A 26,136-nucleotide genomic window follows, 5' to 3' on the forward strand; every position below is an offset into this window, starting at 1 on the left:
AATGTAGTCACCTCTCTTCACTTTGTTATTGCTTCTTTAGCAAGGTCTTTTAAAATCCTTTTCTAGTTAGTCTTTTAATCTTTTAGACTGATAAAATTAATTTCATCTGGGGCAGTTTATCTGCTGTGAACTGTTTCAGTTTCTGAAGTTTTGTTTGTTAGCGAATGTTTTCTTACTCTGTTTTGGAATTTTAGTTCATAGGCTCTTTTTTCTGGTGAAAGTTAAAAAAGATTGTTGCTCTTCATCCTTCATCTTCTCCCTCCCCTTTGCTTCCTTGACCTTCCTCTTCCTCTCTCTTTCCTAGTTTCTCTCTTACCTCCATCACTGCTGCCTCCCACCTTTTCCCTGACCAGTAGTTTGTGGTTGCCCACCTCCTGGCATTTTGGATTCCTAATCTACATCCAGGTTTTATGGTGCCAGTCTGGACACATGGCAGCTTAGTCCCAGCAGCTCGTTCAGATTTTGACCCTAAGGCTGTGTTCTGCCTCCCTAGGTCCACAATCTCTAGGTGTTGTAGTGAGCTGTAGTTGCAGACTGTACTTGGTGGCCTTCTCTTTAGGCCAAGGGCAGTTCCTCTTTGGCCTGGTTTTCGCCAGTGGCTCTGGCTCTCTCCTCAGTCTTCTCAGAACATTCTCACCATCTGTACTTTGCATTTGGCACTTCCTGCTTCTGAAGAACCAGCCAGTGGTTAGCACTGTTACGTGTTTTTCTCCTGTTTTGAGTTTGTGAAATGTTTACCACTTATTTCTGCTTACCTGTTTTCTTAGTTTTCTTTTCTGGGTTTTATCGTCATTGCTGTACATTTGAAATAGAGAGAGCTTTTGAAATATGAACTCACTGTGCCATCCTTTTTTTGTGCTAAATTTATTGAGGTCCACAAAAACCAGAGAAAAGCGTCAGATCTCAAAATTGTGTTTTTGCTCAATTTCAAGCATCAGTTTATCCAGGTTACCCACTTGATACCTAACTTGCCCCACTCAGCAAGTCGAGGCATTGTTTTGCTGGCTCTGGAGCTCTGGCTAGAGCCAGTCACTGACCCCATCTGGGATTGCTTCCTTTGCTGCTTGTTCCTGCTGCTGCTCAGTGGCAGCTGCCGAGTTGGAGTAGCAAAGGGAAAAGTTTAGTAGGCATCCTTTAGGAAGATAGAATGCTGTCTGGAGATGGCAATGGTGGATTTGTATTTTGAGTTATTCATCTGAATTGGAACCTGTACAAAGGAAAAGAGGTTCTAGCTCCTTTATTATTTTTTTTCTGTCGCTGTAGTTAGGAATTCCAGTTTGAAGTGGAAGAGAAGTAGTAATGGTGCACATTCTTGGCTTATTCACAATCTTAGTGGAAAAGCATTCAGTCATTCAGAATTAAATATAGTATTAGCTGTGGGTTTTTTGTGGTTGCTTTTTATCAGGTTGAGGAAGATCCTGTCTACTCCTAATTTGCCAATGAATGTTGAATTTTGTCTTACGCTTTTCCTGAATCAATTGATATGATCATGTGGTTTTTTTTCCCTTTTGATTGTAATATGTTATTTTACACTGAGTAATTCATTTTTTTAGTATGAAGCTAGTTTTGCATTTTGGTTGTGATGTATTCTTTTTTATATATTCCTGGATTGGACTTCTTAATTTTTCGTTAAGGATTTTTTACATCATTATTATAAGGGACATTGGTCTGCAGTTTTCTTTTTGTGTCCCGTCTTTGGTGTTAGCATAATGTTATCCTTATAAAATGAATTGAGAAATGTTTCTTCTCTGAATGAGAGTATATAAAATTGTTTTTTTTTTTGAGGCGGACTTTCACTCTTGTTGTCCAGGCTGGAGTGCAATGGTGTGATCTCGGCTCACCGCAACCTTCGCCTCCCGAGTTAAGCGATTCTCCTGCCTCAGCCTCTCGAGTAGCTGGGATTACAGGCATGCGCCACCACGCCCGGCTAATTTTCGTATTTTCAGTAGAGACAGGGTTTCTCCATGTTGGTCAGGCTGGTCTCAAACTCCCAACCTCAGGTGATCTGCCCGCCTTGGCCTCCCAAAGTGCTGGGATTACAGGGCGTGGGCCACTGTGCCTGGCCTATAAAATTGTTTAGAATTCCCCAGTGAAACCAACCGGGCCAGGAGATTTCTTCAGGAGGTTTTAAATGACGTATTCAAGTTCTTTAATAGTTATTGGAGTATTCAGGTTATCTATCTTATTTTGAGTGTGTTTTGTTAGCTTTGTGTTTTGCCATTTTTGAGCAATTGGTTCATTTCATATAAATTGTCCAATTTATGTGCATAGAATTATTCTTAGAAATCTTTTATTATCCTTTTAATATCTGCATAGTTCATAGTGATAACCTCTTTCCTTTCTTATTTTGGATGTCTTCTTTTTTTCTTCTTTTCTTAGTCGTGTTAGAGATTTATCAGTTTTATTGATGCTTTAGAATAACTAGCTTGGGTTGGATTGATTTCTTTTTTTCTCTCTTAGTTTTCTCTATTATTGATACCTCCTCTGTTGTTTTCTTCCTTCTACTTTAGGTTTATTTTGCTTTTCTTTTTCTGGTTTGTAAGGTAGGAGCTTAGATTATTGATTTGAGATATATATTCTTATATAATATTTAATACTATAATTTTCTCTCTAAGCACTCTAAGTGCATCTAATAATTTTTTTATACATCGTATTTTCATTTTTGTTAAGAATGTTTTCTGAGACTTCCTTTTTTGCCCATAGGTTATTTAAAATTGTTTAATTTCCAAGCATTTGAAGATTTTTCTACTGTCTTTCTGTTATTTATTTCTAATACTAATTCTCTGAGTTCAGAGATCATACTTTGTATTATCATAGTTCTTTTCAGTGTGTTAAGTTTGTTTTCTGATCCAGGTATGACCTATTTTGGTGCATGTTTCATGTGTACTTGTAAAGGTTGTGTCTTCTGTTGTTAGATTTAAGTAGTGTATAAATGTCAATGAGATACAACTGGTTTGTGGTATTGTCCAGTTCCTCTATATCCATGCCGATTTTCTACTACTTGTCTTTCTTTTGAGAGTCTTGATGTTTCCAACAATGCCTGGATTATTGTCTATTTTTCCTCTCAGTTCTGCCAGTTTTTGCTTTATGAGGCACTGTTGTTAGGAACATACACATTAAGGATTATTGTATCTTTTTGGTGAATTCACCCTGTTACGATTAGGTAATGTTCTTCTCTATCCCTTGTAAATTTCTTTGCTCTGAAGCCTACTTTTTCTGATACTAACCTAGGCATTCCAGCCTTTATTTGCTTAATGTTTGCATTGTATTTTTTCCCATCATTTTACCTTTAAACTACATATATTATTATATTTGATGTGAATCTCTTTTACACAGCATATACTTGGGTCATATTTTGACAATCTCTTTTAATTTGTATGTTTAAGCCTTTATTTTGTATTTAAAAATTTTTTTCGAGACAGGGTCTCACTCTGTCATCCAGGCCGGAGTGCAGTGGTGCCATCATGGCCCACTGCAGCCTCAGCCTCCTGGGCCCAAGTGATCCTTTCACCTCAGCCTCCTGAGTAACTGGGAACACCTCCAGCTAATTTTCTTTTGTGGAGATGTGGTCTCCCTATGTTGTCCAGGCTGGTCTTGAACTCTTGGGCTCAAGCAATCCTCTCATTTCGGCCTCCCAAAGTGTTGGGATTAAGGTGGGAACCATCACTACTGACCACTTTTATGTTTAATGTACTTAGTTTAGGGCTACTGTTTTATTATTTTGTTTTTCTAGTTTTTTTCGTTGTTTCACTCTTTGTGTCTTCTTTTGTGTTATTTGAACTTTTTAAAAATATTCCTTTGAAATTTATTGTGTTTATGACTATCTCGTGTAATTTTTCTTCAAATTAATACTTTATTGTTTATAATATACATACTTAACTTCCCATAGTCTATTTAAAATTCATATTTTACCACCTTAATTGGAATACGTCAGTCTTACCATCATGTAGGTATCTACATTCTCCTCTTACGTTACGGTTTTCTTACATGTTATATCTGCATGCATTGAAAACCCCATCAGACAATGTTAACATTTTTGCTTTCAACAGTTAAACATATTTCAAAGACAATGTTATCATTTCTATTGCTCTTCATTCCTTATGTTTCAAATTTCCTTCTAATGTTATTTTCCTTCTGTCTGAAGAACTTCCTTAAGTAGTTTTAGAGCTGATCTGCTAGCGACTAATGCTCTTAGTTTTCCTTTATTTGAAAATGTCTTGGCTGTGTGCAGTGGCTTATGCCTGTAATCCCAGCACTTTGGGAGGCTGAAGCGAGTGGATCACGAGGTCAGGAGTTCAAGACCAGCCTGGCCAAGATGGTGAAACCCCGTCTCTACTAAAACTACAAAAAAATTAGCCAGGCGCAGTGGCAGGCGCCTATAATCTCAGCTACTTGGGAGGCTGAGGCAGGAGAATTGCTTGAACCCAGGCAGTAGAGGTTGCAGTGAGCCAAGATCACACCACTGCACTCCAGCCTGGGAGACAGAGCAAAACTCCATCTCAAAAAATAAAATAAAATAAAAATAAAAAAATGAAATAAAAAGCAAAAAAAGAAAGAAAAAAGGCCGGGCGCGGTGGCTCAAGCCTGTAATCCCAGCACTTTGGGAGGCCGAGACGGGTGGATCACGATGTCAGGAGATCGGGACCATCCTGGCTAACACGGTGAAACCCCGTCTCTACTAAGAAATACAAAAAACTAGCCGGGCGAGGTGGCGGGCGCCTGTAGTCCTAGCTACTCGGGAGGCTGAGGCCGGAGAATGGCGTGAACCCGGGAGGCGGAGCTTGCAGTGAGCTGAGATCCGGCCACTGCACTCCAGCCTGGGCGACAGTGCGAGACTCCCTCTCAAAAAAAAAAAAAAAAAAAAAAAAAAAAGACTGAGGTGGATCTCTATATATCAACAGAGAACATCTCTAAGACATTAAAAATTGAAAGAGAACTTGTGTAAGGACACGTATGGTATAATGATACCATTAATGGTAAAAGAATCCCACCCTAAAATATTTTTATAGTTACCTATATAAAAGCATAGAGCATAGGTTCTAAACAGTGGCACTATTCGTATTATGGATTAGGGAACTCTGTCATGGGTGACTGTCCTGCACATTATAGGATTTTTAGCAGCATCCCTGGCATCTTACCCACTAGATACTAGTAGTGTCCCCCCAGGCCCCAGTGGTGACAGCCAAAACTATGTACAGACGTTGCCAACTGTGTCCTAGGGGACAAAATTGCTCCAAGTTGGGATCCCTTGGCATCTATTGAAGTCTAATAATGCATATTCACTTGTTAAGTGATTACCGGAGAGAGACATTGTAATGGGTACAGGTGTGGTCAGTGGAGTTGTTAGCTTTATTTTGAATAAGAATGTTTAGGTATTACAAAAAAGCAGTGGCTCACACCTGTAATCCCAGCACTTTGGGAGGCCAAGGCGGGCCGATCATGAGGTCAGGAGATCGAGACCATCCTGGCTAACATGGTGAAACCCTGTCTCTACTAAAAATACACAAAAAAAGCTGGGCGTGGTGGCGGGTGCCTGTAGTCCCAGCGACTCAGGAGGCTGAGGCAGGAGAATCGCTTGAACCCAAGAAGTGGAGGTTGCAGTGAGCCGAGAATGCACCATTGCACTCCAGCCTGGGCGAAAGAGTGAGACTCCGTCTCAAAAAAAAGTAGTTTAGGTATTACATATATTTACATATATTACATGTAATTAAAAACAAAACAAAACAAAAGATAGTTTCCTTTCTTTTTTTGAGTCTCACTCTGTTGCCCAGACTAGAGTGCGCTGGTGCAATCTCAGCAGCTCGCTGCAACCTCTGCCTCCTGGGTTCAAGTGATTCTTGTGCCTCAGTCTCCCAAGCAGCTGGGACCATAGACGTGCGCCACCACACCCGGCTAATTTTTTGTATTTTTAGCAGAGATGGGGTTTCGCCATGCTGGCCAGGCTGATCTCAAACTCCTGGCCTCAAGTGATCCACCCGCCTCTACCTCCCAAAGTGCTGGGATTACAGGCGTGAGCCACCGCACGGGCCAGCTTTGCTTTTTTATAAGATGTCTGTTGTATTAAATTTAAAAATGGTTAATGGTGGCTGGGTGTGGTGGCTCATGCCTGTAATCCCAGCACTTTGGGAGGCCGAGGTGGATGGATCACGAGGTCAAGAGTTCGAGACCAGCCTGACCAACATGGTGAAATCCCGTCTCCACTAAAACTACAAAAGTTAGCCTGGTGGTGTGGCACATGCCTGTAATCCCAGCTACGCAGGAGGCTGAGGCAGGAGAATCACTTGAACCCAGGAGGTGGAGGTTGCAGTGAGCCGAGATCGTGCTACTCTACTCCAGCTTGGGTGACAGAGTGAGACTCTATCTCAAAAAAAAAAAAAAAAAAAAAAAAAAAAAGATTAATGGTTATAAGAAATACAGATAGCTCACAAACAAGCAAATATGCCCAAACTCATTACCACGAAAATGCAAATTAAAAAAAGGAGGAATCATTTTTCTCCATTACATTAATAAAATTAGAAAGATAAACCATGTTCAATGATGGTGTAGTGTGGGGAAATTAATCTCTAATATAGTGTAAGTTGACCTAAGATTTTAAGTGTGTAGTTTGCGGTATTTGTACTTTTAAATATTTTTCTTATAGAAATATACATATGTATACAGATTGGCATGTTTAGGGAAGCTTACTGCAGTGCACAATACCGGCAAATTGGAACCATGTCCAATATTAGGAGAATGGTTAAAGTTATGGTTCATCTACATTACTTAGAAATACTGGGTAGCTGTTAAAAATTATGAGGTAGAATTCTAAAAAAAAAAAAAAACTGAGCGATAAAATTAGTTGTAGAATAATATGTAGTGTGATTCAGTTTAAACCAAGAAAAATCTTAAACACAAAATAAAACTCTGCAGTTTTATGTCTGCATATCCATATGAAAATGCTTAGGTAAGTTTGGAAGGACACATGCAAAACTGATAATAGCTGGATAATAATAGGAAATGGGACTAGGAGCCTTTAAAAGGGGGCAGGGAATAATGATTATCTGGTATCTATACTGTTTAAGCTTTTTTTCTTTTTAACCAAAGGAGTCTTACATTACTTGGGTAATTACAATAAAATTGAAAAATTTAAGAACATCTAAATGACTTGCTTTAGATGCATAGTGTCATCATTTAGTGGCCTGTGTTGAGCAGTGATAGCTGCTGCTGGGGCTCTGGTAGGGCTTTTAAGATCTCATGACTTTTGATAGCTCTCCATATTTTGTGGAATTGGCATTAGCTGTTCATATGGTTTGGAAACACTTTTTAAAAAATATTGATTCCAGTGGAGATTATTTCCCAATCCTATTCCTAGAATTTCACTCTGTTATTGCTTCAGAAAGATGTATTCAGAAATATATGCCTGCGTATTTATGTCTTCATCACTAGACCTTGAATGCATGTGTGATAGCTTTCTCTTTAGTAAGTGGAAAATAATCTTAAAGATTGCAAACTAGAGCGGAGCCCACACTCTTACTGGTATTTTCTTGTTTCCTCCCCCAACCCTACCATGTCATAGTTTTTCTTAGGTAGTATTATTTATTTTTTTTATACTATGTAGTGACATTCTTCAAATGTATACTTTCATTCTGGCTTGTCAGTAATTGACCGGAAATTGTGATGGATCTGTATAGTTTTTTTTGTTTTTTATAAAATCTATATAACATAAAGTTTACCATTTTGCTCATTTTATTTCATTTATTTAATTATTATTTTATATTTTTACAGATGGGGTCACATTGTGTCACCCAGGTTGGACTCGAACTCCTGGGCTTGAGTGATCCTCCTGCCTCAGCCTCTTAAGCCGCTGGGACTACAGGGGCTGTGCCACTGCACACGGCAGTTTTAGTCTTTTTATTTGTTATTTTTTGAGACAGGGTCTCACTCTGTTACCCAGGCTGGAGTGCAGTGGTGCAATCACAGCTTACTGCCACCTCAGCCTCCACGTGGGAAGCCTCTTGGGTCTGCCACTGCTTGTCAGAAATTTTTTACTCTGAATTATTTCATATCTCAGGTGTTTTTACCTAGTTTTTTTGCACATTACCCTTCTCAAAGGCATTTGTTCAAGTGTTTCCTAAGCTAATAAAGGAAAACAAACCTGAGCTATCTCTCGGCTGTCACTCTGCCTCTCCCATTCTTTACATCCAACCATATGGACAGTCCCTGCCCCACCCAACCCCACCCCTACTCTACTTCTTCCTCTGCTTTATTCCGCAGTCCTTTCCATTGTGGTCTGGTACCCACCAGCTACACCGACATGGCTCTTGCTAAGGTTTTGCTTGAATACTTGATGTCTCCTTTCTCTCTGTCATTCCTCCCCTTCTCCCTTGATACTTCTACTAAGGGCTCAGTGGTATGAGAAGATAGTTCTCCTCCTGCTGGTTTTCATTCTTTTGTTGTTTACTGTATCCTCAGGAATGCATGCTTGTAAGACAAAGACTAAAACAAAAAACAAAAAAACCCAAACAACAAAAAAAACCAAAACACCTTTGTTTTGGTTCCCAGATTGATTCAGTATTAGTTCCCTTTTGTGAGATGAAAACAGGATTGTAGAAAATGGGCTGGGAATTTTGTAACTGGCAAAAACGTATCCTCTTTTTTCCCTGTAGTTTTAAATTTTACCTCTTTGAAAATCATGTAAGTTATCTTAGAAGAAAAATAGTAGTCACTAATTCTACCATCCAAAATAACCGTGAATAAATACGTCTTGGTGCTACATGTGTAGTTTTTCAAAATGGAATCAAAGCGAATCTTTAAAAAAATCATTTTGTTTTCTATGATCAAATTGCCTTTCAGGGAAAGGACATGCCAGAATGTTAGTTTTTTAAAACTTGTATAAAGTATCTTTAGGTACTTTGAATGAAATAGAAAGAGTTCTATTCTTTTTTTTTTTAGAAATAAGATTTTATCTGGTTGATTCTTTTTTTTTTCCCCCCCCAGTTATTCAGATGAAGATTAATGCAGTTGGCTTTCCTTTCTTTAACCCTTTAGTCTTTCAGGGTAATTTTCTCTCTCTCTTTTTTGAGACTCTCAATAAGTTTATTATTTTTTAAATTGTGGTAAAATGCTTATAAGGAAATTTACCATCTTAACTATTTTTAAGTGTACAGTTCAGTGGCATTAAGTACTTTCACATTGTTTTGCAGCCATCACTATAATCTATCTCCAGAACTCTTTTCATATTACAAAACTGAAACTCTGTACCCATTAAACAGTAACTCCCCATTCCAGGCTCCCCACAGTCTCTGGCATCCACCATTCTACTTTCAGGATAATTTTCATTGGTTAGTAATGTTTGGATAATTTGATTAGATATAGTGGATACTGAAGACTGGCCAGGTTATGTAAGGTATTGCTACTTTCAGCCAACGAGTGCATCTGGTATGTATTACGTCTTCCTTGGAGTGTTCTACCGAGTGTCTTGCATTGAAGGACATCACAAGGAAAACTCCTGTATTCTCAGTTGTGGTAAATAGTGTCCATTTCACTACAGATCTCCTTGAGTGATAGGTTTCAGAATATCTCTAGGCATGAAGAAGCATTTCCAAAGCTGCTTGCCTTCTTTACCTTTCTCAGTATGTACTAGTTTAGAAGGTATTCAGAAGCTTTCACTGAGACCATTGAGTTTTATACTAAATACAACATCTGGCCTAGCACTTTTTATCACTCAGATGCAATCTATTTGATAAGGACAGGGACCAAATAGAGTGTCTTTTTCAATGTATTTTAGGCATCTAATTGACTAATATGAAATTTTCTATTAACTCACAGTTTTTAAATGCAGGCATAATCCCCCCCCGCACCCCCACCGTACCCCTAAGATGGAGTCTTGCTCTATTTCCCAGGCTGTAGTGCAGTGGCCTGATCTTGGCTCACTGCAACCTCTGCCTCCCAGGTTCAGCGATTCTCCTGCCTCAGCCTCCTGAGTAGGTAGGATTACAGGCGCGCACCATGACGCCCAGCTAATTTTCTTTTGTATTTTTGGTAGAGACAGGGTTTCTCCATGTTGGTCAGGCTGGTCTTGAACCCCTGACCTTGCGATCCACCCGCCTCGGCCTCCCAAAGTGCTGGGATTACAGGCGTGAGCTACCGTGCCTGGCCGCAGGTGTAATTTTTATCCTATTTATATCCAAACATTTAAATTTATTTTTAATATTTATTTTTATATATTTTTATTATTTATATTATTATTTCAAATTGTTTATTAGGTATGAATTTTACAAACTTTACTTATATTATCGGTAACGGTGGAGCAGGGTAGTATTGCGCCTTCTCCAGGCTGTCCGGCGAGAACCACCAATAGTGTGGTGGAACTTACGGCCCTTTCCAAGGCCAGGGCTGTCAGCCTGCAGATGTCAGCCCACGCATCTCCCTGTGCTGTGGACTGGTTTGGTGATCCATTAGGTGTCAGGATTTCTTCTGTTAGCTTTATGGAATGGATCAATGAGGATAACCTCAAAAAATGTGTATGTGGAATCTTCACCAACCCAGTAAGAATTCAGGACTCTCAGAGCCCTACAGTGGCGTCCAGCTCCCTCCTCTGCAAGGGCCTGAAGGCTTGGAGCAAACCTTAGCTGGTTAACACCATGATGGACAGGCTTGCCGTAAGTCGCACCCTTAGGAACTGGGCGTTTTCGGCCACCAGTGGCGAACACGAATCCTGTATATAACGTAACCTTGCTTGGTCTTGTAGTCCAGTCGGCGTGCTTTATCAGGCCGGGCGGGGCGGGGAGCCCTGTGGAGAGCAGAGAGCTGGCGGTACTGCCAGCAGCGAACCCTCAGAAGAAAGCGGATCCTCAGAAGAAAGTGCATGACGTCGGGCTGCGTCTTTCTCCACAGCTCCTGGATGTACTTGTATGCACCCATCTTGGCTTACCTGATGGCAGCTGCCAGACGGAAAAAAAAAAAAAAGTTTGATTTATTTTTTAAAAGTTGATAAAGAAGATGATTTTTCTCAGTCCTGTAAGATGAAAAACACATCTGTTGTTCTCCTAGCTTGTTATTTGGAAATTAGGCTCATGCAGGTGATAAGCTGATACAAGTAATTTTTCTCTGAAGAATAAAATAATTCAAAATATAAAACTAAATGCTTGATGGGAAAACTAATAATCTGCTTTAAAAATCTCTATTGGTTTTCTGAGAACGGAGAAGTTTATGAAGACAAACTATACTTAGTGTATATACTTAGTGTTAGTACTTAAAATGCTTTACTTTTCTTTTTGAAACTATATAACCCGCAAATCCTGCTTAATTGATTAGTTTACCTCAGTTTAAACTTTCCATGGTTGTTATATATTTCCTTTACCATTAAAATATATAAAAAGGAATTTATATTTTTCAAGATGTTGATATTTTTGAAACAAACATATCTAGTCAGCCTATGCAATATTAAGTCATTCTGCAGAATAGCATCTGCATTGCTTGAATATTGTTTTTTGTATTATTAAGCCAAAGAAAACACCTCACACATTTCATACAACAATGACAACAAAATTGAAATAGAGTTTCAAAAGTTTGTTAGATTGTTCTTTCCAGGTTGACTCTTAAGTGTCTCCTTAACTAAGGCAGCAGAGAATTCTAATGTTTTCTTTTGCATGGCTTTTTGCTACTACCGACCCTGGGCTAGACTGTGGGCTTGTTGAGACTTGAATGTACCCTGCCACCTGAAGTAAGATTTGTTCCTGCAAAGCGAGGAAAAGAAGCCAACCAATCCTTTATAAACAATTTGTGTTTAGTCCTTCTTTGTAAAGTCCATAGCAGTTTTGACCTGCTTTTAATGCATAATTTATTCAAATGTTTATTGGAGCAGTCTTTTTTTTTTAACTGGAGCAATCTTAATCACCCAGTAAAATACATTAGGCTCTGAGCTAGTTCTTGGTACGTTTACAAAACGTTTGTGATAAAATAGGAAAAATGTCTATTATGCTATTAAAAAACAAAAGGGTGCAAATTATGTATGCAGTATCATTATAAAAGTGTATTTAGAGTAAAGACTGTAAGTAAAAATGTCAATACTATTAGGATTCTCTCTCTCCTTTTTACTTTTGAATGCATGTTTATTATAGAAATTTTGGACACATAAACACATGTGCCTATGTGTATCTTTTCATTTCTTTTCCTCCATAAACCACCAGTTGCCACATGTATTGCCAGGATTAAGAAGACTTTATGTAGGTGTAGATTTTTACCTCAAATATAATGAAAAAAAGATAATAAAAGTTGCAACTTTTTTGTACTTCAAGGACAATGGCTTTTAACATTTGATAATGAAAGTTACTAAGCAAGCTGCTATCCAAGTGTATCTATGAGTAAATAGCTTTAATCACATAACATTGGGCTAGGGGAGATTAAAAAAAGAATTTAAGGCATAACCTTATGATCTGGTGGAGGAGAACTTGTAACAGTGTGCAAAGCAGTTAAAATGAGATTGTTGGGTAGATGAGATTATATGCTAAAATTTGCACTAACTACTCTCAGAGTTTAGATTAAAGGAGATTCATCCTAAATTGAAGTACCTGGGAGAGATCCCGTGGTAGATGTGAAACTTGAAGTGCATCTTCTATAATAGGTAGTATCTGAGGACAATAAAACAAATGTGGATTTAAGTTTAAACAAAGACTTAAATGTATTCTTTTTAAAGGATTGTGAAGTACTCAATTTCTTTCTTACAGAAAAAAACTACAATCACAATTACAACAACAAAATTGACAGTAACAGGATCTGAAGTGGACAGAGGGCAATAGGGCAATAGAGGAGGGGCATCCTGGTCTGAGGGCAGAAGAGCAACTTGAGGTTGGGGGCGTACCAGGCAACGATAACCACGAGGAAGGCCTTGCTTTGAACACAGGGATATTTAGAAGCCCTTTGCAAGCAGGGCTGCTTTTCCCTGCAATTGGTATTATTAAATAATTCGCAAATGTATATATTTTGATATTTTATAGTAAGATACTGACCTGAAAATCCTTTGGGCGTTTACCTGATCTTTTACCTTTCAATACTCAATATAATTTTTTACTAAAGTGGAAAATATTTATTGAATTGACAAAGAGAATTCTTAGCTTTCTAAAAGACTGCTTTTTTGTTTTTTTAAGATCTCATTTAAAACAAAGTATTTAAAAATTATTTCATAACTGAAAACTAAAACAGAAATACTCAGGTATTTGCCACCTTTGACTTTTTTTTTTTTTTTTTTTTTTAGTGGAGGAGTGGGTCAAATGTTTAGGTGTATGTTTGTGTTCCAGTTTTATATATCTGTCTTGCAAAATAATTGTAATCTGGAAGTTTCTGAAACTAGAAGACCATTAGGAAATTAGGAAAAGTCATTTAAAAAGATACCAATCCTTTCATCATTTAAAAAGAATAGACTCCTTTTAGAACTAGAGTTTACTCTTTTTCATATTGAATGCTTAGCTTCTATTATGCAAAATAAATACATTTAAACATTATAGAGTGAGTAGTCTTAAAAATGGAGCATACATTCCTGAATTTTGAGTAGCGTTAGAACTTAATATACATATCATTTCTTTTAGGAATAAATGTAAAATGGATGAAGATTGAATGTGAGAGTATTTAAATGATTCTCAAGATTTTCTGGTTCACATGTTGTGATATTGAACTCTTTCTTTCGTCTTAGGCTTTAATTTGTGTCTGGTGCTGACCTGATGCTGTGCAGGGACACTCGCTGCATCCCTCCTTTCAGTCCCTCTAATTATCCCAACTTCCTGGGGAGCTTGCTTAGAACTGGTCTTGAGTGCTCGTTATTAAAATATTGGGCTACCCTGGCTACATGTAACAAGGTAGTTTTTGATATCAAATTTATGTATTGATGAACGGAATAGGAAGCTAAAATTGTTTGCTGTGATTTTACATAAAGAGGTAGGGGATATTATGGAAATTATTTGCTTAGACAATGAATTAGGCTGTAATAAATAAAATCATGGGTAATAGAGTTCTTGAGTTTATTTGTTTCATTGTTGCTTTTTAGTGCATACTCAAAAAGAAATATGACTCTATAAATGATATGTGGAACAATCAGATTTGCAATTTTGTGTGTATTTGCAGATGATGGTAATTCTTTTTGCTGGGCGCATCTGTTAATGCAGAAATTTGTCTCCTCAGGTTCATGTGAAAATGGCGGATGAGGCCGTCTGTGTTGGCCCAGCTCCCACCAGTAAAAGCTACCTCAACATGGATGCCATCATGGAAGCCATTAAGAAAACCAGGGCCCAAGCTGTGAGTTTGAATGAATCTATCTACTGCAGCTGTTTCATATGTAGTGAGCAGAAAGCTAGAGTTTGTATTTAAAAAAAAAAATAGGAAAGAATGATTGAAAATGCTGTTGCAGTTAGTTCATGTCACATGAGTTAAATGTGGTCGAATTCGCTACTGGAAATCAAAGGCTTTGTAGCATCTGGCAGTGTTGGTCGCTGATCCTGCAGGTGGCTGCTGGATTCAGCTTTCACACCAGGGAGCAGTTTCAGTTCATTTCCAAATTTGCTAGGAATAAAGAAATCCCAATTAGTTTTGAGTATTAACCCTTTCAGTGTAATAAGAGCATTTTTAAAAATTCTGTATTATAAACAGGATCCAAAGACTCTGTTTAAATTCCATTTTAATAATTTAAAAATTACGTATACCTAGTACACTTCCAGAAATAAAAACAGCACATTTGGTAATTATTTTAGTTTGTTAATGTCAGTAGAATGCTCATAATTTACAAGGATAAATCATTCTCTCCACCCCCAGTTCTGTATGAATAGAGTGGAATCCAAGGAAAAAAAAGATTTCTGACATCGGAAACAGTGTTTTTTTCTTTTTTCTTTTTTTAATTATCAGAGAACTAATTATATACAGTGTTCAAAACTATGCAAAGTTATCTCTAAAATTGGGTGGAGACATCCAACACCAACATTAAGCCTGGAGCGCTTCAATTAGTGCTCACATTTCTTTTGAAAGAAATGTTTCAGTAAGATGCATGTTTAAATAAAAAACTTAATTCGTGAACCCATATTATAGATGTTTACAGTTTATTAGCACAGTTAGCGAAGGTAAAACTCTTTTAACGTTTTAACTATAGCTTGCCAACATAAATCTGTAGTTGAGTGTTGATAAAATGAAATTGGTGGAATGAAAGCTCTTCTTCCCTGATACAGTAGTTTAAATTGTTCTGTACCATGTTCATAAAGCTTAGTTCAGCATTTGTTTTGTTTTGTTTTGTTTTTTGAGATGGAGTTTCGCTTTTGTTGCCCAGGCCAGAGTGCAATGGCATGATCTCAGCTCACTGCAACCTCTGCCCCACCAGGTTCAAGCGATTCTCCTGCCTCAGCCTCCCAAGTAGCTGGGATTATAGGTGCCTGCCACCACACCCAGCTCATTTTGTATTTTTAGTAGAGAAGGGGTTTCACCATGTTGGTCAGGCTGGTCTTGAACTCCTGACCTCAGGTGATCTGCCTGCCTTAGCCTCCTAAACTGCTGGGATTACAGGCATGAGCCACTGTGCCCAGCCTGAGTTTAGCATTTAAAAGTCGCTAATATATAACTATTTCTGGATCATGATACTGGTTCCTTCAGAAATTTGAATTTGTTTTTAGCAGAATTATTTTACTAGAAGTATATTCAACACTGGCTGATACTGAAGTGGCTAAATTTATGTTTGGCCAGTGTGGGAGAGCCAAAAATTACTTGATTAGATCAAGCTGGTAGATTGCAGCAATGTGGCTTGTGGGTGAGGATAGTATAAAGTAGTTGTGAATGGCAAAGTTTGGGGTGAGGAAGGAAAGAAGAGTAGACATTAGAAGAAAAAAAATTCAGAGCATGAAATAAAAGTAAAACCACACCTCCATTTTAGTTCAGTTTGATAGAAAGATCTTGTTGGTAGTGGCTGAGTATTATTAATGCCATCAGGAATAAAATGTATTAGCTGTCCTAGTAGTCTGGGTTTTGGAAATTACCAGTTCATGAGTACTGTAAAGAAAGGAGAATTTAGAGTTTTTCATCCATCTTGCCAAGGTTCCTTTTACATAAATCTTTGACACAGCAGCCATTGTGAAATTCTCCAGAATTGTGGACAAAGTTAGCCTCAGGAAAAGGAGAGAGAGTTTTGTTGAAAAATGTAGACAAATGCTAGTGGGTATTAAGATGTATGTGGGTGTATACTCCCCATTATGGTTAGGACAAAGGTACTGCGTGGAAAATCAATTAGGACATAGGGAGTGTGGAGAAAGTAAATATAGGAGGCAGTTTCTTGGAATTTGATTCTGATCCTAGAAATGTGAGTTAGAACTGATCAGTGTATAAGAGAAGTATACCTATTCAAGGGCTCTCGAACAATAAATATTAATACATAAATGCACTATACATTTTGCTTATAAAGCTTTTGCAATATGATAAAATTGAAAGTGCTTTTTGCTTTCATTTCTAAGGTACATCCAGGTTATGGATTCCTTTCAGAAAACAAAGAATTTGCCAGATGTTTGGTGAGTTGGTAATGAACCAGAAACTCTTCATTTCTATATCAGAAAGCAGTGTGGTAGCTTGGCTTTTGTAAATGTGGGTAGTGATGGATTATAGAATTTTAATTAACCCAAGAATTCTTTGAAAAACTGTTTGTGAAAAGTGAAGTGTTTTTATTCTGAAACTCAACTCTTGATTTGAAGAGTAATTATAAAAATAGAAAAGTTTAGAAAATCACCATTACACCTAATGAATGATACCTGGTTTATTATATACTGCATGGTATTTGAATTAAAGTTAAAAACGTCAGATTTTTAACTGTAAATATGTTAGGGAGTTTAGTGAGTTATTGTAGTGATTTAATTATTTTGTGGCATTTAATATCAAATCTTACCAATGCCTCTATTTCGGGTAAAGTTATTTTTAATGATCTAAATGTCCCCTTCCAGATAGGTGAATTAACCTATGTTTGTTATTAAATTGATTTTTCCAGGTATATTCATTCAAGATGGTACTGAAACCTTATTTTTTAGGTACTAGGATATGATTTTGATTAGCGTTTGTACATATGTTTATTATTAGATCAATTATGCCAGGTACTGTCTTAATTTATTCTAATATGTTATACTTGTTTCTGTGGCATACAGTCATGTGTTGCTTAACAACGTGAATACATCTGAGAAATGCATCATTAGGCGAGTTTGTCCTTGTGCGAACATCACAGAGTCTACTTACACAAATCTACATGGTAGAGTCTCCTACACACTTAGGCTAAGTGGGTTTTAGCCTGCTGCTCCTAGGCTGCAAACCTATACATGTTGCTGTACAGGCAGTTGTAATACAGTGGTAAATATTTGTGTATCTAAACATGTAAACATAGAGAAGATACAGTTAAAAATACAGTGTTAGAATCTGTGGAACCACTGTCATACGTGTGGTGCCTCATTGAAATGTTCTGTGGTGCATAACTGTACTCGTATTCTGTTCTTCCACAGATTTGAAATTATTTGTGAATGTTGTTGTTTTCTAGATGGAATTTCCACTTAAAATCTATAACTTTAACTTGGAATAGCTCTTAAGATCACAGAATTGTCTATTTTAACCACCTTGCTTTGTGGGTCCAAAACTAAGGCCTAAAGAGATATCTGGAGAGGGCAAATTACATGGACGCATCCAGAGGTTCCAGTTTCCCAGATTTTATGCAGCATATCTACAGTTTTTTGTTTATATCCCTTTTTATTTTTTATCTTCCGTGGAATTTTGACCAAGATTCTGTTATTATAAAAACTATTTGAATATAATACTTGTATTTAAATGTGTATGTGTGCATATATATAATGTAATGTATTACATTTAAGTCTGTATAGGTGAGAGGTCAGCGCACTACGGTCCACAGGACAAATGCAGCCTGCTGCCTGTTTTTGTAAATAAAATTTTATTGAAACACAGCCATGCTCTTTCATTTATGCATTGTCTATGCTGCTTTTGTCCTGTGACAGCAGAATTGAGTAGTTGTGACAGAGACCATTTGGCCTATCAAGCCTAAAGTACTTTTTCTATGATCCTTTATAGAAAAAGTTTGGGAACTCCTGCTGTAGATGAATATCCAAATCCCAGATAAGTGATGTGGTACCAGTATTAGGCATTTATTCCTATACAGTTAATACATTTATTTATTTTATATATTATATATAATATTTATTGTATACAGTTTATGCATTTTTCAGTTATTAAAAGGTGGTTTTTTTTTTTTTTTTTTTTTGAGACATAGCCTCGCTGTGTCACCCAGGCTGGAGTGCAGTGGTGTGATCTTGGCTCACTGCAACCTCAGTCTCCTGGGTTCAAACTATCCTGCCTCAACCTCCTGAGTAGCTGGGATTACAGGCGCCCGCCACCACCATGCCTGGCTAATTTTTGTATTTTTAGTAGAGACGGGGGTTTCACCATTTTGGTCAGGCTGGTCTCGAACTCCTGACCTCGTGATCCGCCTGCCTCGGCCTCGCAAAGTGCTGGGATTACAGGTGTGAGCCACCGTGCCTGGCCAAAAAATGCTTCTTTAGAATCTGTTCTAGGCCTTTGAGAAGGATATATTAATAAAAATGAATCTAATCTGGTTCCTACACACTGGGTGCTCATAGTCATGTTATGGAAAATAAGTTGATACACAAATACACTTTAGAAAACAAATCACTTTAGGGAAGAAAATATTGTGAGATAAGATCGTATCTTTGTAAATGAAAGTAAGAAGGATGATTTCCATCTGGGGTTCTACATTAGAGAAAAACATGTAGAATATACAGCTGTCTCCTTTCTTTCACACTAATTTTCTTTCCAAACCTATTTCCCCGTTTCCCTTTTTTCAGTGCTGTGCCTCCACCCAGCCTGACTGTGCGCTGCTCCCATGTGTGGCTGGCTCTGCCCTGAGTGCTTTCCTCATGCTCTCTGGGTGGGCGTGCGTGGCCTCCCACCCCTGTGTCTAACTGCTGCATGTCTAACTGCTGCCTGCCCTTGAAGGCACAGTTCACGTGCAGCCTCTGTGGGGAAAGCGTTCTATTGAGAAGTAGATCCTTCTGTTGAGAAGTAATTTCTTTCCTTGGACTTTTTGTTTCAGTTTGATTGGAATGTTTTTGTTTTTAGAAAAATGATCTGTGCTTTATCTGATACATTGTTTTTACTTAATATCCAGGACTAAAATGATTTTTTGATTTTTTTTTTTTTCTGAGTAACTGCTATGTATTTGCTTTAGAAGGTGTACAATAAGCCAAATTCCCCCAATATAAAAACACACCAAACTTTATAAGACTAATAATTTTTTATGCCAAGTTTTCACAAAGTGGGATTGGATTTTATACAGTCCCTGCTGCCCATGACTGGAAAAAGATCATGTGGGCTGGGCGCGGTGGCTCACACCTCTAATCCCTGCACTTTGGGAGGCTGAGGTGGGCAGGTCACTTGAGGTCAGGAGTTTGAGACCAGCCTGGTCAACATGACGAAACCCCATCTCTACTAAAAATACAAAAATTGGCCAGGTGTGGTGGCACGAGCCTGTAATCCCAGCTACTTGGGTGGCTGAGACAGGGGAATCGTTTGAGCCCGGGAGGCAGAGGTTGCAGTGAGTCAAGATCGCACCACTGCGCTCCAGCCTGGGCAACAGAGCGAGACTCTGCCTAAAAAAGAAAAAAAAAATCATGTCTTTTTGTTATTGCTTAAATAGTTCATAGAAAAAACAAAGATACACATAATCCTCATAAAAATAGCGATTTTCCGTAATTTTAATGTGCTGTACCAACAGATTTTATTTCCAAATTGTTTTCTATTCCGCATTTTCCCTGCAGGCTTCTTTTATCACGAACATTAAAGGACCATCCATGGGAGACTATGAGGATTGTTAGGATGAGGCAAAGACATTCTTAACAGAGTTTACAAAGAGCTTTGAAATGTGAAACTACCTGCTCTGGAAAAGTGGGATGTTGGCTTGAAGATATTTCCTAGTATTCCTTGTTTTCTTTCTGGTTTTTCTATGTTGTTTTAATCATATTATCGGATCTTGTCATTTCAGGTAACATAGCATTATAAGTTAGAGTAATTAGCTTCAGGAGAAACATATGTTAGAATTTGTGTTTTGTGTTTGGGTCCTATCTGTGTACTTGAAAGATACACGTATATGTAGTTGGATAGTGAGTTCCATCAGGATGCTCAGCGTTGAAAGCATAGGAGGGAACTGTGCTGAGCGTGTGAGGTTTGGTAATTGTGCTCTTTTATCTTCTTTCCTTCTTGAGTTTTTAGCAAGATAAGAAATGTAACTACTGTAAAATGAGAGGTGATTTTTAAAATAGCCGTTGGGTTAACCAAAAACCTTTTAAATAGCTGTGGCATCCAGTGTGGGCAAGGGTCACATAGTTTTGTTCCTGGAAGTGTAAATTGTTTCAGACCTCCCCCGGCCCCCAGAAATTTGCTAGTATTTGTCAAAATTTAAAACGTCTATATATTCTTTAATTTAGCAGTTCCACTCTTAAGAATCTCACTTACAAAGATATACTTGAGAAAATGTTCATGGTAAGGTGTTTCATAATAGCAAAATTTAAAAATTATTCGAAAGTAAAATGCAAAAATAAGTATGGAATACCTACCTGCAGATAAGTTATTTAATCATTATGACAACCTATGGTGTATTCTTATTTTTATTCTTGGTTTTATGGAAGAGAGAACAATCTCTGAAAGGTTAAATAAATGCCTTACCCAGTGTCACATAGCTAGTAAATGAGAGTATGGATCCCATGTTTAGTTTATGTTCCAGACTGACTCTCACATGCATTGGAACTGGGCTGGGCTGTTAGTGGTATTTGTTTTTAATCGATAGCTTTAGCTGGCACCTGTTCTTGCTGTTGGTGGAGGCTTCTCTCTTTCTGCTCCCTTCCCCTCTTCCCCACTGGTGTATCATCATAGACATCTAAAAAGTAGAGTTGTTTCTTTTGTTTTTCTCATCTTGTAACTTGGGTGCCAGTGAAGGCAAATCCTCACTTGGATTTGCTAACTTACTGAGTAAGGTAACTGAGTGAGCTTTGCTCAGGTAACTGAGTGCCAGAGCTGCAGCATAGAGATATTGATGCCTTTTGCCACTCGTTGATATTCTTAGGTGGAACTAATGACGTCTCCCTGGATTTGGAGGAGAAAGTTCTGTAACTCCTTTTTCCTTTTCACTGTAATTTTATAATATTTTTCTAATTGTGACTTGTACATATGTGATGTTCAAAAGAATTGATAAGAACTAATGAATGCAACTTCATAAAACCCTTATGACAGTATCTTTTGAAATGTTTGAGAACCTTTCTTTTCCTATATGTTGGCTTAAGTTCAGCTTTTAGAGTATTTGTTGAAGATTATGAATGTGATGTGGAATACTAAATGCTCTAAAGTGAATGCCTGAAAAGGAAGACTCTCCCTTTCCAGTTAGGGAGTCTTTTAAGGATGTAGATAGGTCAGATACTTTTAGGGCTTGTGGATTTTGGGGAGTGGTTTCAATAGAAAAATCTGGGATTTGATGAGGCTGGGATTTTTTTTCCCTTTGCTTGAGGTTAAGACAGGTTGAAATGTTATTTTCTAGTTTTCTTATTATGCTCTCTCCTTACTGCCCTATGCGTCTATTAGCTCATTCTGGAGTCAGAATGACAGGTAAATTCTTTCTCTACCACTTAGTAGCTGTGTGATCTAGGACAGGTTGTTTAATGTTGGACTCTGAAGATTGTGTTTTATTCTTACTATTTGCGTGATATGTATTTCTCCATCTGTGATTTTATGTTGAAAGTACTGTGTGTTTCTTGTAGCTAGGATGTAGTTGTGTCATGCTTTCGAAATAATTCTCATGGTCTCTATTTTTAAATTGTAGTGTTTAGACTCTTAAGTTGTTTCTTCTTTAGTTTGCCTTCGTGTATTTTCTTAAATAGCAGCTTTATTGAGATTTAATTCATGTGTCATCATGCTCACCCTTTAAAAGCATACAATTGAGTGATTTTTAGTATAGTCACAGAGTTATGTAACCATCACTACTATGCAATGTCATTAAAATCCATTAACATTTAATAAATGATCAAGGCGGTTGGATTTATGTCTAGCATTTTATTATTTGTTTTCTGTCTCCCCTTTTTTTCCTTCTGTTTTCCTTTTCTGCCTTGGATTATTTTAATAATTTTTGAAATTCAATTAAAATTTATCTATTGGATCTATCTATTTTTTCAGTGGTTTTTCTAGGATTGCAGTATCTATCCTAACTTTTCTTAATCTAATTAGAGCTAATATGATACCATTTCAAGTAAAATGTAGAAATTTTGCAATCATATAGCCCATCCTTCTCTTCCCATCAATATCCTCTATGTTATAGTTGTCATGTATTTCATCTGCATGTATTATAGATTCTATGGGAAAATGTTATGATTTTGTTATAAGCATGTTGAGGTGAGTTAGGACATTTCTTTAAAATGATCTGTCAAATTTAAAATATAGAGACAAATCTCTAGGTTAAATATTTTATTTGAGAATCACAGAATTGGAATTTGGGACATACACATGGGGTCTTCAGCATGTCCAAGGAACAAAGAGAAGGTTGAAGATTTTATTAGATAGAAAAAAAACTGTTACTGATTATTTTGAAAGAAAGTTAATTGGTACTTGAAAAGCTTTGGGAGCTGGCAGGCTTGGTTAGGAGAGTGACAGCAGTAGGTAAAACTAGTCTTAGAGTGATAGCAGGTTGTTTCAGCAGTTACTAGGTAAAGCTGGTCTTAGGGTTACAGCAGGCTGTTTTAGCAACTGGGCCTCTGGACAGTTCAGTTCTTGGAGCCTGTGCTATGTGCCCTGAGTACTTTTTTCCCCTGACTCCTTGACTCTTATGTAGTTGGATTTACAAGAATGACCCAATTCATATAATCAGCTTTCATAGATCGAAATATCATTCAGTTGAAATTAAGACTCATTTTGTTTTGGTCCATTTAAAAAATGTTGTGTTTTAAAATTACGTATGTATTTTTATTGTGGTAAAGCAGACATAACATAGAATTTACCCTTTCACCAATTTTAAGAGTGTGGCTCAGTGGCTTTAATTTTATTCACAATGTTTTACAATCATCAGCTTCAGAACTGTATAATCGCCCCAGACTGAAACTGTACATATTAAACACTAATTCCTCATTTCCCAGCTACTCCTGGCCCTTGGTAACCTTCCTTTTACTTTCTGTTTCTATGAGTTTACCTATTCTAGGTACCTCACACAAGTGGAATCATGTAAGATTTGTTGTTTCGTGTCTGGCTGATTTCACTTAGCATAGTATTTTCAAGGTTCACCCAATTTCTTCCTCTTTAAGACTGAATAGTAGTCTACTGTGTGGATATACCACATTTTGTTTCTTCATCACCTGTTGATGGACATCTGGACTGTTTGTACCTTTTGGCTGTTGTGAATAATGCTGCTATGAACATTGATGTACAAGTATCTGTTTGGGTCCCTGCTTTTGCTTCTTTTTAGTATATAACTAGAAGAGAAATTGCTGGGTCCTATGGTAATTCTATATTTAACTTTCTGAGGATCTGCCATACTGTTTTCCGTAGTGGCTGCACCATTTCTCTTTCCCACTGTTTTACTGTTTATAATAACTACCAAATCATGCCTTTCCTTACTGCAAGCTCTGGGTAGTTGACTCATTGGATATTTATAATGTAGCTTTACGTAAGTTTAAGAGATTTAATTTGACAGTATCATCCTAACCAGTATGTTTATGCTTGTTAGTCTAATGTTACTGCCAGAGACCTATTGCACAGACTTGTGGGAGTATTGGGACTATGGGCCATGGACATTTATTAATATTTTTTCCCGTAACATTTTATTTAACGAAGAATTTAAGAAATACAGAAAAGTTTGAAGAATTGTACCATGAATGCCAGTAGATACTATAGTTAACATTTTCTTATTTGTTTTTAACATATGTATTCATTTGTGTTTTCCTCTACTCATCTATCAGTCTACCTCATTTTCATTTTGCATGTCAACTTAAGTTGTAGATAATAGTGCAATTTACTCCTATACACTTCAGCATGCAATTTTTAAAGCAGAGTTCAGGCTGGGTGTGGTATCTTTGGGAGGCCGAGAAAGGAGGATCACTTGAGGCCAGAAGTTTGAGGCTGCAGCGAGCTATGAATCCAGCCTAGGTGACAGAGCAACACCCTGTCTCAAAAAAATAAATAAGTAAATAAGTACGATTAACAAAAAGCAGAGTTCATTGTTTGCTTACAGCTTTTCCAAGAAAGCCTTATTGAAATATAATTGCTGTTCAATAAAGTGCACATACATAAGAAATTAATTGTACACTTATATGTGTACACTCATGAAATAATAATCACAATCAGAATAAAGAATGTATTCTGCAACTCCAGAGACTTCCTGGTGCTCCTTTGCTGACTCTTTCGGCCACTTCCTAGCCTTCCTCCTCCCGCTTAGGCAACTACTGATCTGTTTTCTTATCGTAGATTAGTTTGCATTTACTGGAATTTTATATAGGTGGAATAACACAAGTTATGCTGTTTTTGGATTTTTTTTTTCACTAAGCAAAATTATTTTGAAATTGATCCGTGTAATTGTATCAGTACTTCATTCCCTGTTTTTTTTTTGTTTTGTTTTGGAGACAGAGTTTCCCCTCTGTTGCCCAGGCTGGAGTGCGGTGGCACAACCTCCGACCCCTGGGCTCAAGTGATTCTCGTGCCTCAGCTTCCCAAGTAGCTGGGATTACAGGTGTGCACCACCATGCCCAGCTAATTTTTGTATTTTTAGTAGAGATGGGGTTTTGTCATGTTGGCCAGGCTGGTTTCAGGCTCCTGGCCTCAAGTGAGCCGTCCACCTCAGCCTCCCGAAGTGCTGGGATTACACGTGTGAGCCACTGCACCTAATCTGCATTCCTTTTTATTGCTGAGTTCATTCCTTTATATTCCATTTATGGGTTTACCACTATATTTTTAGTAGCGATTCATCTGTTGGTGGACATGTGAGTTGTTTCCAGTTTTTAACTACAACTGAAGGTGCTATGAACAAGTAGTTATGTGGGCATATGCTTTCATTTTTTTTTGGTAAATGCCTAGGAGTGTAATGGCTAGATCATTTGTATGTTTTATCTTAGAATCTGCAAACTCGTTGGTACAATTTTACATTTCTACCAACAGTGTATGAGTGTACTAGTTGCTCCATATTCTTACCACCCTTCAAATTTAACTGTTATGTATTGATGTCTTATTGTGGTTTTGATTTGCATTTGTCTGATGATTAATAATGTTGAGCTCATTTGCTTTATATCTTTTGTCAATGTGTTTGTGAAGTCTTTTGTCCATTTTTAAATTGAGTTACTTGTCTTATTTAGAAATATTAGGGTTTTTTATTCTAGGTAAAAGTCTTTTGTCTGATACATATCATTACAAATATTTTCTCCCACGATGTGGTTCTGTTTTCATTTACTCAGCATTATCTTTTGAAGAGCAAAAGCTTTTAGTCTTGTTGAAGTCCGGGTTATTGATTTTTTTCTTTTATAGTTTGAATCTTTTGAGTCTTAATAATATGGGCCAGGCGCGGTGGCTCACACCTGTAGTTCCAGCACTTTGGGAGACTGGGGTAGGTGGATCTCCCGAATCCAGGAGTTCCAGACCAGCCTGGGCAACATGGTGAAACCCCATGTCTACAAAAAGTAACAAAAATTAGATGGGCCTGGTGGCATGCAACTGTAGTCCTGGCTGCTTGGGAGGCTGAGGTGGGAGGATCACTTGAGCCTGGGAGTTTCAGGCTGCAGTGAGCTGTGGAGTGTTACTGCAGTCCAGCCTGGGCGACAACACAAGAACCTGTCTCAAAATAATAAATTATTTTAAAAAATAGAAATATGTTATTTCTTGCCAAACTGAAGGTCACTGAGACTTTCTTGTTTTTTGTTTTGTATTTTTAATGTTTTATAGTTTTAGATCTCTGATCCATTTTGAGTTAATTTTTATATGTGGTGTGAAGTAAGATCTAAATTAAGCTTTTCTGCATGTGGCTATTCAGTTTGCTATACAATCTCTTGAAGAGGTTATCCTTTCCTCTTTGAATTGCCTTGGCACCCTTATAGAAAAAGTAATGGGACATAC

The 26,136-nt window shown here is 37.5% G+C and overlaps 1 protein-coding gene and 1 pseudogene across 5 annotated transcripts in view; one reads left to right on the forward strand and one right to left on the reverse strand.

Moving 5' to 3' along the window:
• The window catches only part of PCCA (propionyl-CoA carboxylase subunit alpha), a 432,199-nt gene that overhangs the window by 45,407 nt on the left and 360,656 nt on the right, over positions 1-26,136 (forward strand). For all 5 annotated transcript variants that reach the window (XM_031655643.1, XM_031655642.1, XM_031655639.1 and 2 more), the window contains exons 5-6: positions 14,155-14,268; positions 16,458-16,511. In XM_031655643.1, the coding sequence (XP_031511503.1) occupies positions 14,155-14,268; positions 16,458-16,511 (168 nt within the window). The remainder of the gene's footprint in view (positions 1-14,154; positions 14,269-16,457; positions 16,512-26,136) is intronic.
• LOC108582959 lies at positions 10,176-10,986 on the reverse strand (annotated as a pseudogene).

This window comes from Papio anubis, chromosome 15 (genome assembly GCF_008728515.1).
Source record: "Papio anubis isolate 15944 chromosome 15, Panubis1.0, whole genome shotgun sequence".
Lineage (NCBI taxonomy): Eukaryota > Metazoa > Chordata > Mammalia > Primates > Cercopithecidae > Papio > Papio anubis.